We start from the raw sequence: 12,561 nt of genomic DNA, 5'->3' as shown, positions 1-12,561 counted from the left end.
TAATGGAAACTGTGTATTTTTATTTTGAAGAGGGACCATTAAATAAGAGCAGAAAGGGGCAGGAGCCAGCTGCATCCCATCCCCCTCAGTCCATGCAGCCGGGACCCCAAGTCCAGAAGGCACTTGTGTGGGCAAGGCAGAGGGCAGTGTGTGGGCACAGGGGCTACTGGTTCCTCAGTGCACCTGTGGCTGCTGGTTGGGGGGAAGCTCACCCCCCGGCTTCAAGGCCAACGTGGGCTTCTGCTCCTCCTCCACCGACTCACTGCCGTAGGCACTGTCTTCCTTCAGCTCTGCAAAAGAATTCCCAGGTGCTCTTAGCGATGGGGCATCAGGGGGGCAGCAGAGACACCCTCTGCCCGCCCAGCCCATGCTCTCTGTACCTGTGCTTTGCAGCTTCTCCAGTGCCTCAGTTTTGTGGAGCATCCTCACGGCGTTGTGGAGCCCCATAGAGTCCAATGCCTCCAGCAGTCCCCCCAGGCTGCCGCCTGCCAGCTGTGGAGAGAGGGCTCTGAGTGGGGCCAGTGGCTGGGCAGGCAGGCGGGACAGGGGCACCTCAGCCAGGCACTGACCTCGTAACTGCGCAGGAGGCTGACACTGGGCGAGGGGGTGTCCTTGTAGGTCTCCACGAGGCTGCAGAGCCCCAGGCGCTTGGCCAGCTCGATCCAGTCTGACCCACTGCAGTCCTGGTTCAGCAGCTGCTCCAGCCCCTGCAGTGCCTCACTGTCCAGTGACAGGACCTTCCCTGCACAGGAGAGGTGCCTCCATCTCATGCTACCCATCCTTGCCCCCAGGAGGGTGCTGCCCTGCCTGTGTGAGGTGCTTTCAGGAGGAAAAGGGCTACTCACCTGGCTGGGGAGCGGTAGGCAGCTCCGCCTTGGGCCCCTGCTGGGAGGCCTGCAGCAGTATCTCCCGTACCTGCAGACAGACACTGAGATGTCAGCATCCCATAAAGCACTGCCCAGATCCCCCATCACCTCCTCACGCTATGGATCTCCCCAGGACATGGAGGGGCACCAGCATCCTCACAGGAGCATTTCCTGGAGCTCTGCCCCATCCATGCCATGGCCCACACAGAAATGCTCCCTGGGAGTTTGTCCCATGGCGTCACACACCTTCTGGCTCCGAGTCAGGTCCAGGGATGTGTGGCAGCGGCGCTGCCTGTGCCCTGCCTGCCAGTGCCCCTGTGTGGGGAGCTTGGGGTTGGTGCTGTGCTCTGCAGCCAGGACTGGCTCCCCCAGCTCCATGGCCAGCTCCTGCTCCTCGGGGTCAGTGTCCGTGTCGCTGCTGGCCTCCGATGAGGATAGGCTCATGGGCTCGTCATTCTCACACAGAACATCTGCCCCTGTTAGGGAAGGGTGGAATGAGCCCCCAGAAGGGAAGGTGGGCCTAGGGGTCTGCCCTGTGCCTGGCACGCCTCAGCACAGGCAGCCAGGGCTATGGAGAGGGAAGGGAAAAGAGAAAGGGCAGTGCCTTACCAGCTTTGAGGAGCAGTTTGGTGAGGGTAGGGGAGCCCAGGCCAGCAGCCAGGTGCAGGGGGGTGTTCCCAGCAAAAGTCCGGCTGTTGACATCTGCTCCCAGCTAACAAGAAAGGTGAGAGGCCATGATGATGGGCTGCCTAGGCACTTCTTCTCCTACATTCTGTTACCTGAAGACCTCAGGGGAGCCCCCACTTCTGCCAGGGCCCTGTAGGAGCTGCACCCCATCCCTGTCCCACAGCCACCACCACACCAGCCGCCCCACACCTTTTTCACCAGGTGGGTAGCCATGTTCAGGTTCTCCATCTCCACAGCCAGGTGCAGTGGGGTCCTCCCGCTTTGCCTCTCCGCTGCATTCACGTCTGCTCCCGTCCTGACCAGCAGGTCCAGGCAGGCCAAACTCTTTGCCTTCACAGCCAAGTGCACAGGCAGGAGGCCTGAAAGATGGGGAGAGACTCAGAAGCCTTCTTGCAAAGCCCATGACGGCACCGATGGTGCTGCTCATCATCCTTCAACCCCACTCACCATGGAAATTGGGCAGGCGGAGCAGGTAAGGGGCAGCCGAGCCCAGGTGGGCCAGCAGTGTCTTCAGCATCTCTTCATCGCCAGCCTGGAGCGCCAGGTGCAGCAGGGAATTGCCGTAGCGGTCCAGCAAGGTTGGGTCAGCGCGGGCTTGCAGCAGGAGCTGGACCACTTGGGGCTGCTTGGTGATGACTGCCAGATGCAGCGGCGTCTGCAGGACAGCAGCACACCCTCAGCAGCGCTCACAAGAGGAGCCAAGTCCTGCACCATCGTTCTCTCCAGTGTGGCTGCACCTTGCTCAGATCTGCAGCCTCCCCTCAGCAAGAGCAGCAACAGGAGCCTCCAGGGTTGGGAAACAGGAGTGAGGAACTGCTCCCAGGCAGAGGAGAACTGGCTGCTCTGCAAAACGTACCTGTTGCAGGTTATTAGAGATGTTGATGATCTGCTGGCTGGGGATGCTAACGATGACCTCGATCAGCTGCTTGATCACAGCTGTCTGCTCATGGATAATAGCGAGGTGCAAAGGCCTGAAAAGAGAGTGGAGTGGTCCCTAGCTCAGCTCCATGCTTCTCCAGGTACTCCCTGCCACACCCAGAGCCCCCATAATGGCTCTAACGCCCAACAAGGCCCCCACACTCTCCCTCCAAATCCCTTGTGTGCTCACGTGTCTCCATTCTCGTCCTGTGATGCGGCCAGGTGCCTCTGGACTGCCAGCAGCATACGGGGGTCGGCAGTGACCGAGTAGTCGAGCAGGGCATGGGCATTGCGACGGGCTAGTGCCAGCATCCAGAGCTGGTACAGCTGGGCTGGGGGGCAAAGCAGGATGTCACCTCCAGGAGCAGCAGCCCCATTCATCCACCCTCCTGTATCCCCCAGGAGTGGAGAGCAGCACCCCAAAAGGCCCCCAACCCATGCCTCCTCTCCTTAGTGATGTCCCCCCGTCCCCCCTCAAGCTCAGCCCCTCCTACCATGCTTCTGCAGCTCCTTGCAGTACGTGCTCTCTGTGGGTGCCTGCCTGTTGCTCCCGGGCCCCTCTGCCTCGGGGCCCTTCATCTGCACACCCCCCTGGTAGCTCCCCACAGGGTGGGGTCCAGGTGAGTAGATGCTGTTGTAGGGCAGCCCAGGAGAGTAGGGGAAGCTGAGGTTGCCACCTGCAGAGCAAGCAGGAGGACAAGTGAGCAGAGGGGAGCAGCAAGCCCCAAGGGTCAGGCCTTAGCCACCCAGGCAGGGAGGGGGAAAAGGCATCCCCACTCACCTCCTCCAGAGCCAAAGCCTCCGGCACCCCCGCCAGCACCCCCCATGTGTGAGCCCCCACCAAAGTGCTGGGGAAACTGAGGCAGGACTTTCTTGCGCTTCCTCTCCACTTCTTCCTTGTCTGCAGGGAAAGAGGGGCAGCGAGGTGAGGGGCAGACCCGGTGGCAGGAGACATGCTAGCATGCCTGGGGGGTGCTCACCTTCCACCACTGGGTAGTAGGTGAACTGCTTGGAGTCGCTCACGTCTCCTCCCCGTTTCCGCTTCAGCTGCAGGAAGACGGTGACAGGACGGTCGATCTTGGGCTTGTGGTAGGGGGGTGTGCGGAAGACAATGGCATACTGTGGGCAGGACACATGGATATGAGGTCCTGCTCATCCTTGGAGCTGGGGACAGGGCACCTGTACCCCACAGGGCACCTGTCTACCTTGGAGCACAGCAGGACACTCCCTGTCTCCCCTGTACCTGTTTGTGCACATCTGTGGGAGAAAAGTCCCCAAAAGCCTGCCAGCCGTTCTCGTCATCCTCGTAGAAACGCACCTCGATGTCATCTGGGGAGAGAAGGGAGCTGGCAGCGCCTGTCTCCTTGCACCAGTCAGGCTCCAGGAACACAGACCCCTGGCCACCCAGGGGCCCCAGATCTCTCCTGCCACAGCCCCTCCAGAAGGTTTCGGCTGGAGGCAATGGCTTTTACCTTTCTGAACTTTATCACACAGCAAGTAGACTTCGTCCCCTCCCCGCACGGAGCCTGCTGTCTTATCCATTCGTGAGATCTTCAGGTTGGAAGCTCCTGGGGACTCTGCAGAGCAAGAGGAGGTGTTCAGAGCCACTGTGCAGACAGAGCATCCCTCACCTCCTTACCTCGCCCTGCCCCGTACCCTCCCCAGGCTGGCCCCATGCTCACTGCTGTCGTGGATGGGGTCTGAGATGACGGGCTGGAGGGCCAGCGTGAAGTTCCCGCTGCTGTCACGGAGGTAGGCGGTGAAGCGCAACCGCACGATGCTCAGGTCCATCACCTTCTTCAGCTCCTTCGCCTCCAGCTCGATCTCACGCAGCTCCGCTTCTGCCAGGGCAGGGCGAGATACCGTCAGGCTGGGTGGGGGGATGGTGCTCCAGGTCCTCCCACCCACACACTCCAGCCCCATGCTAACTCCAGCCCCCCTGCTGTCACCCTGTGGGGCCGAGTTCTGCTGAGTCCCCAGGCTGCCCTCACCCGTCAGCAGATGGCTCCTGTTACGCATCTTCTGCTGCTTCAGCTTTTCCTTCATGATCTCCATCATATTCTTCTTGGTGACATGGAGCACACCCAGGTTGCTGAACCTGAAGAAGAGGGAACCCTCTGGGAACTCGGAGTGTCAGGGCTGGGAGCAGCCAGCCCAAAGGGGTAGTCTCCTGCAGCTGGGAAGGAGCTGAGCAAAGCACAGAGCAGTGCCACTCTGACAGCAGTGAGTCAACATGTGTGGGACAGAAGAGGAGCAACCACAGAGGACAGGAAAGGAGCCAGGAAACTCTGGGCTCCACAGGTGACAAGTCCAAAGGGCTGTCAAAGACAAGACCAGAGGGACTGAAAGCCAGAGGAATGGAAACAGGACCAAGCTGAGCCAGGGCTGGACATATAAGAGCAACTGCAGTGGTTGCTGAATAACCCCATGATTCAGGCTGGCTTCAAAAGTCATCTGCAAAGCTGGGGAGCTGCAGCCAAGGACAGAAGCCCAAAATAAGGTGCATGTGCCAAAACCTAGATCTAGGTAAAATGCTCAGGGAACAGAGCTGTAACAATGAACTTGTCTAAACACACTCCTGGCCCCATCCAGCAAACCCAGCTCCAGCGTGCACTAACTCCCACCTGTCCCCATCTCGTAAGCTGCAGGCAGCACCCACAGCCACCTCACAAAGGCAAGAGGCCACCCTGGGTCCTCTCACACATACTGAGCTGTCATGTCCTTGGGTCCCACGATCGTGACACAGTTGCCAGCCTCGTTGCACTGCTTGCCCACCAGGCTGTGGGCATGTACACGAGGAGGGTCACTGTGCGTCACCAGGTCTACCTCGATCCGAGCCATCCCTGTGTAGTTGCAGATCTGCAGGGAGAAAGGAGATAGGTACAATATACCAGGAGTTTGCAGGACTCTCCACAAATCCCCTCCCCATAGCCACCACTCCTCTTGCCACAGCCCTCTCATCCCTCCAGTGCTGTGAGACACACGGAGCTAATTATAAATTTCCTGTCCTTCCTTCAAGGCTCCCTCCTGGTGCTCGTGCACTGCTGGCTGAAGATGCTGTTCCATCCCCTCCCCAGGGCAGCGCTCACCTTGACTGTGGGATAGGTCTTGCGTCCCTTCTCACTGGATGCTCCTGGCAGCCCCCCATGTGAAGGGCCCTCACAGCCGTACCGAAACCGGAAACCCCGCTGCGGAGGCAAAGAGAGGGTCAGCCAAGGGGGGCCAAAACCTGATGCCATGAGAGCAGGGGGTGACAGTTACACCCTGGGTGACATCCTTACCTGCTTTGGCTGCTCAATAATGACGAGGTAGGGACCTTCTACTGGAGAACAGAAAGGAGATGTACCGGTGAGAAACATGGGATAACCAAAGTGCATGTTTCCCGCAAGGATGCTGGAGGTATGGGGACAGTACTGAAAGCGGGGTGACCCCTGTCTGTCCCATGAGGGTACTGAAGGCCCCCAGCCCCTCTGCTGTCATATCGCAGCTGGGAGCAGCAGTCAGAGCAGCAGGGAGAGGAGGGGAAGGCCAGAGGATGCCCTGTCACATGGGGAGCAGGGGCCACGGGGAGGTCACAGCTTAAGCTGGTAGTCCCTGGTAGACTGAGCAGCAGGGCCCATCCTGGTGGCACGGGACAGGGATTCCCAGCCAGCTCACAGTGGGTCCAGTAAGGATACAGCCTGTGGTGCTGCTGGGAACTAAGAGGTGTGAGTCAGCCTGCAGGGAAAACCCATTGCAGCTGGGGACCCCTGGAAGGGCACAGCCAGAGGGGCCCTTACCCGTCTCAATCAGGGGCTCCTTCTGCTCCATCATGTGGGAACCAAAACTGAAGTCATCGTAGACAATCCCATCCAGGCACTGGGTGATGGGAGGGAAGATTCAGTGTGATGAGTGTGGGGAATCCCCAGCCGCTCTGGAGAGTTGGCACAGACCCCCATCTCCCACCTTGGGCAGGTGATGGCAGTCTGGCACAGACCCCCATCAGGGCAGGAACAGATCCCCTGTCCCTCCCTGGGAAGAGGGGTGGGCAGGAGCAGACCCCTCATTGCCCATCCCTGGGGGCACCAGCAGATCCCCTTTACCCACCCTGGAGGCTGACACAGACCTCCCATCTCCTACCCCAGAGGCAGGCACAGACCCTTCCACCTCCCACCCCAGAGGCAGGCACAGATCCCCACCTCCCACCCCACCCGTGGGGTCGGGCACTGCTCCCTGCCCAGCTACGGGACCGGGATCAGGCAGCGACACCCCCCTGGGCCGACCCGATTCGATCCGTGCCGCACTCACGCGGGCTGGAACTGCTCGTCCATGTCGGCGCGGGCCGGCCCGCCGGCCTGCGTGGGAAGAGGGGGTTTGTTGAGCGGGTACCGGGGCTCAGGAAGGCACCGCCCCGCTCCGGAAAGTCCCTAGAAAAACCCCGCCCGAGGCCGCGGAAATGACGGGCCGCGCGTCACCGCCCCCGCCCCGCGGGCCGCGACACGCCGGGCACCGGCCCGGGCACGGGGCACGGGGCACAGGGCAGGGGACACGGGGCACAGGGCAGGGGACACGGGGCACGGCCCTTGGCACGGGACCACGGGACACAGGGCACCCGGGGACACGGTGCACGGGGCACAGGGCAGGGGACACGGGGCACGCGGGCACGCGGGCACAGGGCAGGGGGACACGGGGCAGGGGACACGGGCACCCCGGGGCACGGGTTGCACGCGGCACAGGGCAGGGACACGGGCTCGGCCGTGGCTCGCACGGCCCTGCACGGCCCGCCTGCACGGCTCGGGAGCGCGGCCGACCCTCCTGCCGCCCGCCGAGCGGCCGCCCGGGGCAGTGGGACGAGCCGTCCCTCGCCGCCTGGGATTGTGCGACGTCGGGACCCCGGGCGGGCTGGAAAATCCTCGGGAGGCACGCCCGCCCGCCTCCCCCGGCCATCCTCGCCCGGCGCCTCCCTTGCAGCCCCGGAGCGCCACATGTCCCGAGTTTTCCCCCGGGAGCACGGAGGGATTTGGCCCTGCCGTCCCCGGCCGCCTGCCCCGCTACAGGCGCCGGTCCCCGCCGCGCAGCCATCGGCCCTTCCCCGGCAAGACTTGCAGTACAACACGGCTGAAACCACTCGCCCGCACCACAAAGCCCGGCAACAGCTCCTGGGTCCCCCAAGGTCCCAACACCACAACATCCCACCCCGATGATGTGCCTCCGGCCCAGGGATGTCTCCTCCAAGACCCTCTGAACTCAAACAGGAGCAGCCGTCCCAAAGCACTGCCCCCAAGCTTGCTGGTCTCCCCCTGGCCAGGGGAAGCTCTCCAGAACTCTGCAGACCGAAGCCAGCACATGGCAGTCCCCTTCCAGGCACTCAAAGGGGTGCTTTCCCTCTCCCCCAGTTTCCACTTACACGGCAGCTCCTGCATCCATCCCGCGGAGGTGGCCTGTGAGAGGCATTCGCTATCCGTGTTCCCATTCCCTCCTTCCCGCTTGGGAACATCTGCCTTCAAAGTGGAAGCGGCAGCCCCAGAGCTCCCTGTGGGAGCATATCCCACCGCCCCAGCACTCAGCACTGCATGCTCCCCGCCGACCCCAAGGCACTGCCAGCAGCAGGGGCCCTTCCTTGCCGCCCAGGACACTTGCACCCTCCTACTCACCGGGGAGGAAGAGGCTGGTCTCAACAACCCGTCCAGCCCCAGCATCGCCACAGGGACTGCGAGTACCACAGACAGGGGTTCCACTGGTGTCAAGGTCTGCCTGACCACGGAAAACCACCGGTGACTTCTAGCAAAGGGGCAGGATCAGAGCAGAGCCTCCGAGCACGCTCTCTTGCTCCACATTTCTTCTCACTAACCAATGAAAAGAAGAAAAAAGGCAAAAAAGCCCCTGTATCTGACTCCACGGTGCCCTCATACCATGAATTTCTGAATCAGTGGTTGCTGCAGGTCCCGCTCAGGGGATTTTGGGTGTGTGGGAGAAGAGGGGAAGGAAGGGGATTGTTCAACTCATGTGTGACTCATATTCTTCAGAAGCTGAACAGAATCTTTTCAAGGAGATTTTTCAGCCACTCAAGTCCTCCAAAGGGGCTGTCCTGTGACCCCAGGCCTGAGGTTTCCCCTGGCTGGCCTGCCACCTGAGCCCTGATGAGGTCCTGCAGCCCCTGCCCTGCCAGCCCGTGGGATGCATCCCAGACAGCAATGCAGCCAATGGAGTCTGAGGACCTGCAGGTGCAGCAGAGGGTGCAAGGAGGGAGAAGGTAGAGATCTAGCACTGCAAAATGAGGCGGGACCTTCCTCCTGCCATTCTGCAGGAGCTTCAGAAGGCCTAGGAACATGGACACAAACCCCCACTGGTCTGTGGGAAGCAGCACACCCTCCCTGCTGTTGGGATCCCACCCATCATACCTCCTGGGCAGCTTCAGCCTGCCACCACCAGCCAGCCACCCCATCTACTGGCACAGATTTTACAGAGAGGTGGAGAAAGGGACAAACATCCTTCCTCAGTGTGCTGGGAACAGCCACCTCGAACTCTACCTGCTGAGCCCAGCTGGGGGAACCCAGGCCTGAAGATGCTGGATAAGAACAAATTGTGCCCTTTGGATAGCACAGCTCCCCTTCTCCAGTGCCATCAGCCTCATCCCCTCTTGAGGGGTTTTCACAGCGCACTCATTGCTGCCCAGGATACTTCCACTTGTTGCAGCAGACAGCATGACTGGGATGTCACAGAGTTGTGCCTGCATCTCCCCAGCCTGCACAGCTCTGGCTCTCTCGGGAGGTTGCTGGCCATATCCCTGCACAGTGTGTGCTGGAGGAAGCTCACCTTGCAGCAGAGATGGTGTCATCACCTGCTTCTTTGTTCCTGGAAAAGCAACCTCAGACCTACTCTCAAGGTAAGTCCTGCCTTCTGTGCCAAGCAGCCATGCCAGGACTCGGGGTTTCCCCTAGGAATGTAGCACACCCAGCTTTTATCCCCCACACATCCCAGAAGGGAACCCATCTCTCCTTCCTCCATCAGTACCATCCCCTGGTCTGTGTTACCCAGCACATCTGAGCTGGAGCAGGATCTTGAACTGCAGCCCCCATTTGCTAATTCCTCCCCATCTTCACACCTTCCTAGGCTCAGGAAGGATTCTCTGGGCATTGCTGGGAATGGGGGAAAAGAGCAGCAACCCAGACACGAGGCACTGCGAGGCACAGCACCAGTGCCTGGCCCCGGAGCACAGCAGTGCCACAGCACCCTTGCCAGACGGCACAGCCTCCCTTGTGCCAGCCAGACTGCTTCAATTAAGGGCCAGCTGCTGGCAAGCAGCGTGAGTTAAAGCCATTCTTCCATGCCTGCAGCTCCTTGAACGTGACCTAGTAACGCAGGTGCTATTTTCTTTCCTCCCATGACAGTCGGCTGACTCGCAGAGCTGATGCCCCGCAGGCAGGAGGGAAATATACGTCAGTCTATCTGAGGGGAGAGTGTTTAGTAGCCATGGGAAAGAGTGCTCCAGAAATGCAGGAGGCAGCACGAGTGCAGCCCTGCTCCAAACTGTCCTAGTGTACAGCTGACATGTTCCAGCCACCCAGCTGGCTACTCCTCTAACATACGATTCCCCGTGCATTTTGTTTCCCTTGGGGTCTGCTAACACCTGAAAAAGATGGCCCTAAATACCTGGCCTTGCTTTCTGCACAAATCCTGTGCTCTGCTCCATCCTAGGTGTCCCAACAGCTACTGTCAAGGGGCTGGCAGGAGGCTGCTGAGTCTCTGCTACTGTTTACAAGGACTTTGCTCTGAGACCCTTCCTGGAAATGAGGTCCTTAATGTGCAAGCACAGCAGAGAGAAATCCCCTCTCCCTGAAAGCTGTCCAAGCCTTCTCCTCCCAACAGCCTGCCTTCGAGCACTGAAGCCATTTGTATCTTTCTGCATAAAACGCCTTTACTCTCTTTGTGGCTATCAAGTTGGTTTTGGCAAACCCCAGCCACCCACTGATCTTCTGGTTTTCTCCTCTAGGGCCTGTAAATCAGCTCCTTTGCTGTTGTGTTATGAACCATTGCTCCAGTTGTACATCTGTGTGCCCTCAGAGAACCCCTCTCAGTGACAACCCAGCGTTTGCCATCTCTCACTCTCTCTGGTTTCCACTCTACCCACAATACCACTACCGTGTTGGCATTCACGTCTCCATTTGGGGTAGATCTTGCTGAGCCTGCGGGCATGGATCTCTTCCCCTCGGAGCAGGCAGGAAGCCAGCCCTGCTCCAGCGCAAGCAGGGCTCAACATGCAAGAGAGAGAGCAGCGGGATAGGGCAGCACTCACTGGCAACACAGAAACAGGAAAATAAACAACTTCCCCACCGCCAGGGAAACGGGTGTAAGCGCCAGCGCTGGGACCTGCTGCCTCCTCCCCACTCCAAGAGAGCAGCTGTCTCTCCATCCTCAATCTTCCCAACTTCCCCTACCCCAGCGAGCCCCATGGTCGGTCCAGAGGAAGCCAGGGACCGGCGTGGCTGCCGAGGCGAGAAGGAGGCCCAGGAGCGGCCGAGGGCCCTTCTGCAAGGATGGGCAGCCCTGGCAAAGGGAACTTTAAACCTCTGGACCGCTCAGTTCCCTTTCCCTGGGAACCCTTCTCCCGCTGGCGCAGGCAGCCCTGCCCGCTGCCGCTCGGGCGCATCCCCCCGGCACCTCCAGATACCCCCACCCCGGCCCGGCCGCTTACCTTCATCCCAGCCCCAGCCCAGCCGTCGCGCCCCGGCCGCGGTACCGGGAAAGTCCCGTCCTGACTCCGCCTCCCGGGGCTTCCCGGTCCCGGCTCCGCCCGGCGGGACAGCGGCACGGCGGGGCGGGGGGCCCCCGAGRGGACAGGCAGCTCCAGGCTGCTGCATCCCGTCAAACCGCCCGTCCCTCCCGGGTCAGGGCACCGAGCCCCGGGATCACGGCTGTCCCCTGAGACCCGCAGGGCCACTCACCCTGTTCCCAAAGCCAGCTGCTACCGCGGCGGGGAAGGACCATCTGCCTCGCCCATGGCTGATTTTCACTTTTATTATTGTAAATTCACTGTTGTCTTTATATATTCTTTTTAAAAAATATATTAGATATAAAAGTCAGAAATGCTCCTCTTTGAACTACATATACTGGTGGATTTACAGGCCGGTTTGGAAAGGTGGGCAAATAGGCAAGCCCAACCTGATCAATGCGCACAGCAGCAGCAGCAAATGCCCCTCTCCAGGGACAAGGGAAAATTTATATATATATATATATGGGGATATATATATATATATACACATGTTTTTAGATCTATACACACACACCACACACACACACAGAGCACTCATACCCCTCAACACCCCACCCCCCTGCCCAGGACACCCCGGGCTGCAGCCTGAGGATGCTGGGACTGAGCAGGATGGGCTCCCATCAGGCAGGTGCTGGCCAAGGCACCAGCGGACGGATTTGGGAGTCCCAGCAGAACAGGGCATGCGTTTATCTGTTCCTACAGAAGTGCCTCCCCTTTCTATGCCTGTGCTCCCTGGGTGGGAGGGCTGGTGGCCGCCCACCCCGGACTGGGACGCTCCCTCATGGGACAGCTTCGGTTGGCAGCGGTACAGGGGGGCAAATCTGCTGCTCTGCAGGCACAGTGTCTTGGTATGATGGTAAATTCAGACTCACTTCCCAAATTAGCTGGGAGCACGGGAATGCCATGACCCAGGAGGTGAAACCTGCCTCAGCAATTCTCAAAGCTGAAAAAAATGACAGGAAAGTCATCAACTGAAGGCAAGGAAGGCCCTGAGCAGCAAGAGCTCGAGGGGCCAGCGAGGCCAGCTAGGGCTGCTGGTGTCATCCTGCGGCAGTGTGAGGCACTGCCTCCACCCAGGAAGCCAGGCAGGGAGAGACCCCCTGCTGCCATTCTCACTGGGGTGCAGACAGACCGGCACTGCCATAACTTCCCAAGGAAGGGAAAAGGCACTCTGGGTTTTTGGCTCCTCTGACAGTCATACTTGGCAGGCTTGCTCTGCTGAACCTTCCCTGTGGAGGAGGGAAGAACAGAGATCTCCCTCCCTCCCAGCATACCAGGCTTGTGTGGTGAGGGAAGAGTGAGCCCCCTGTTCCTGCACATCGCTTACCGAAGGGGGCC

General features: G+C 60.1%; 1 protein-coding gene across 2 annotated transcripts; it reads right to left on the bottom strand.

Moving 5' to 3' along the window:
- NFKB2 (nuclear factor kappa B subunit 2) lies at positions 1 to 6,804 on the bottom strand. Of its 2 annotated transcripts, none has more exons than XM_018069087.2 (22): positions 6,761 to 6,804; positions 6,251 to 6,329; positions 5,753 to 5,793; positions 5,561 to 5,659; positions 5,179 to 5,330; positions 4,463 to 4,569; positions 4,154 to 4,312; positions 3,944 to 4,048; positions 3,715 to 3,800; positions 3,452 to 3,590; positions 3,253 to 3,372; positions 2,966 to 3,148; positions 2,662 to 2,803; positions 2,410 to 2,524; positions 2,001 to 2,208; positions 1,743 to 1,912; positions 1,476 to 1,578; positions 1,113 to 1,342; positions 846 to 915; positions 570 to 742; positions 381 to 492; positions 1 to 290 (listed from the first exon to the last, which is right to left on the bottom strand). In XM_018069087.2, the coding sequence occupies exons 1-22, from the start codon at positions 6,779 to 6,781 to the stop codon at positions 175 to 177; spliced, it is 2,730 nt and encodes a 909-aa protein (XP_017924576.1). In that variant the 5' UTR covers positions 6,782 to 6,804; the 3' UTR covers positions 1 to 174. The 2 variants fall into 2 exon arrangements, with proteins under 2 accessions (XP_017924576.1, XP_017924577.1); XM_018069088.2 differs by having other exon boundaries at positions 5,753 to 5,790.
- Between the last annotated feature and the right edge of the window lie 5,757 nt (positions 6,805 to 12,561).

This window comes from Manacus vitellinus, unplaced genomic scaffold (genome assembly GCF_001715985.3).
Source record: "Manacus vitellinus isolate BGI_N305 unplaced genomic scaffold, ASM171598v3 scaffold_15_pilon, whole genome shotgun sequence".
Classification (NCBI taxonomy): domain Eukaryota; kingdom Metazoa; phylum Chordata; class Aves; order Passeriformes; family Pipridae; genus Manacus; species Manacus vitellinus.
Note: the sequence above shows the minus strand (reverse complement) of the source record. Positions and strands in the feature narration are given on the sequence as shown.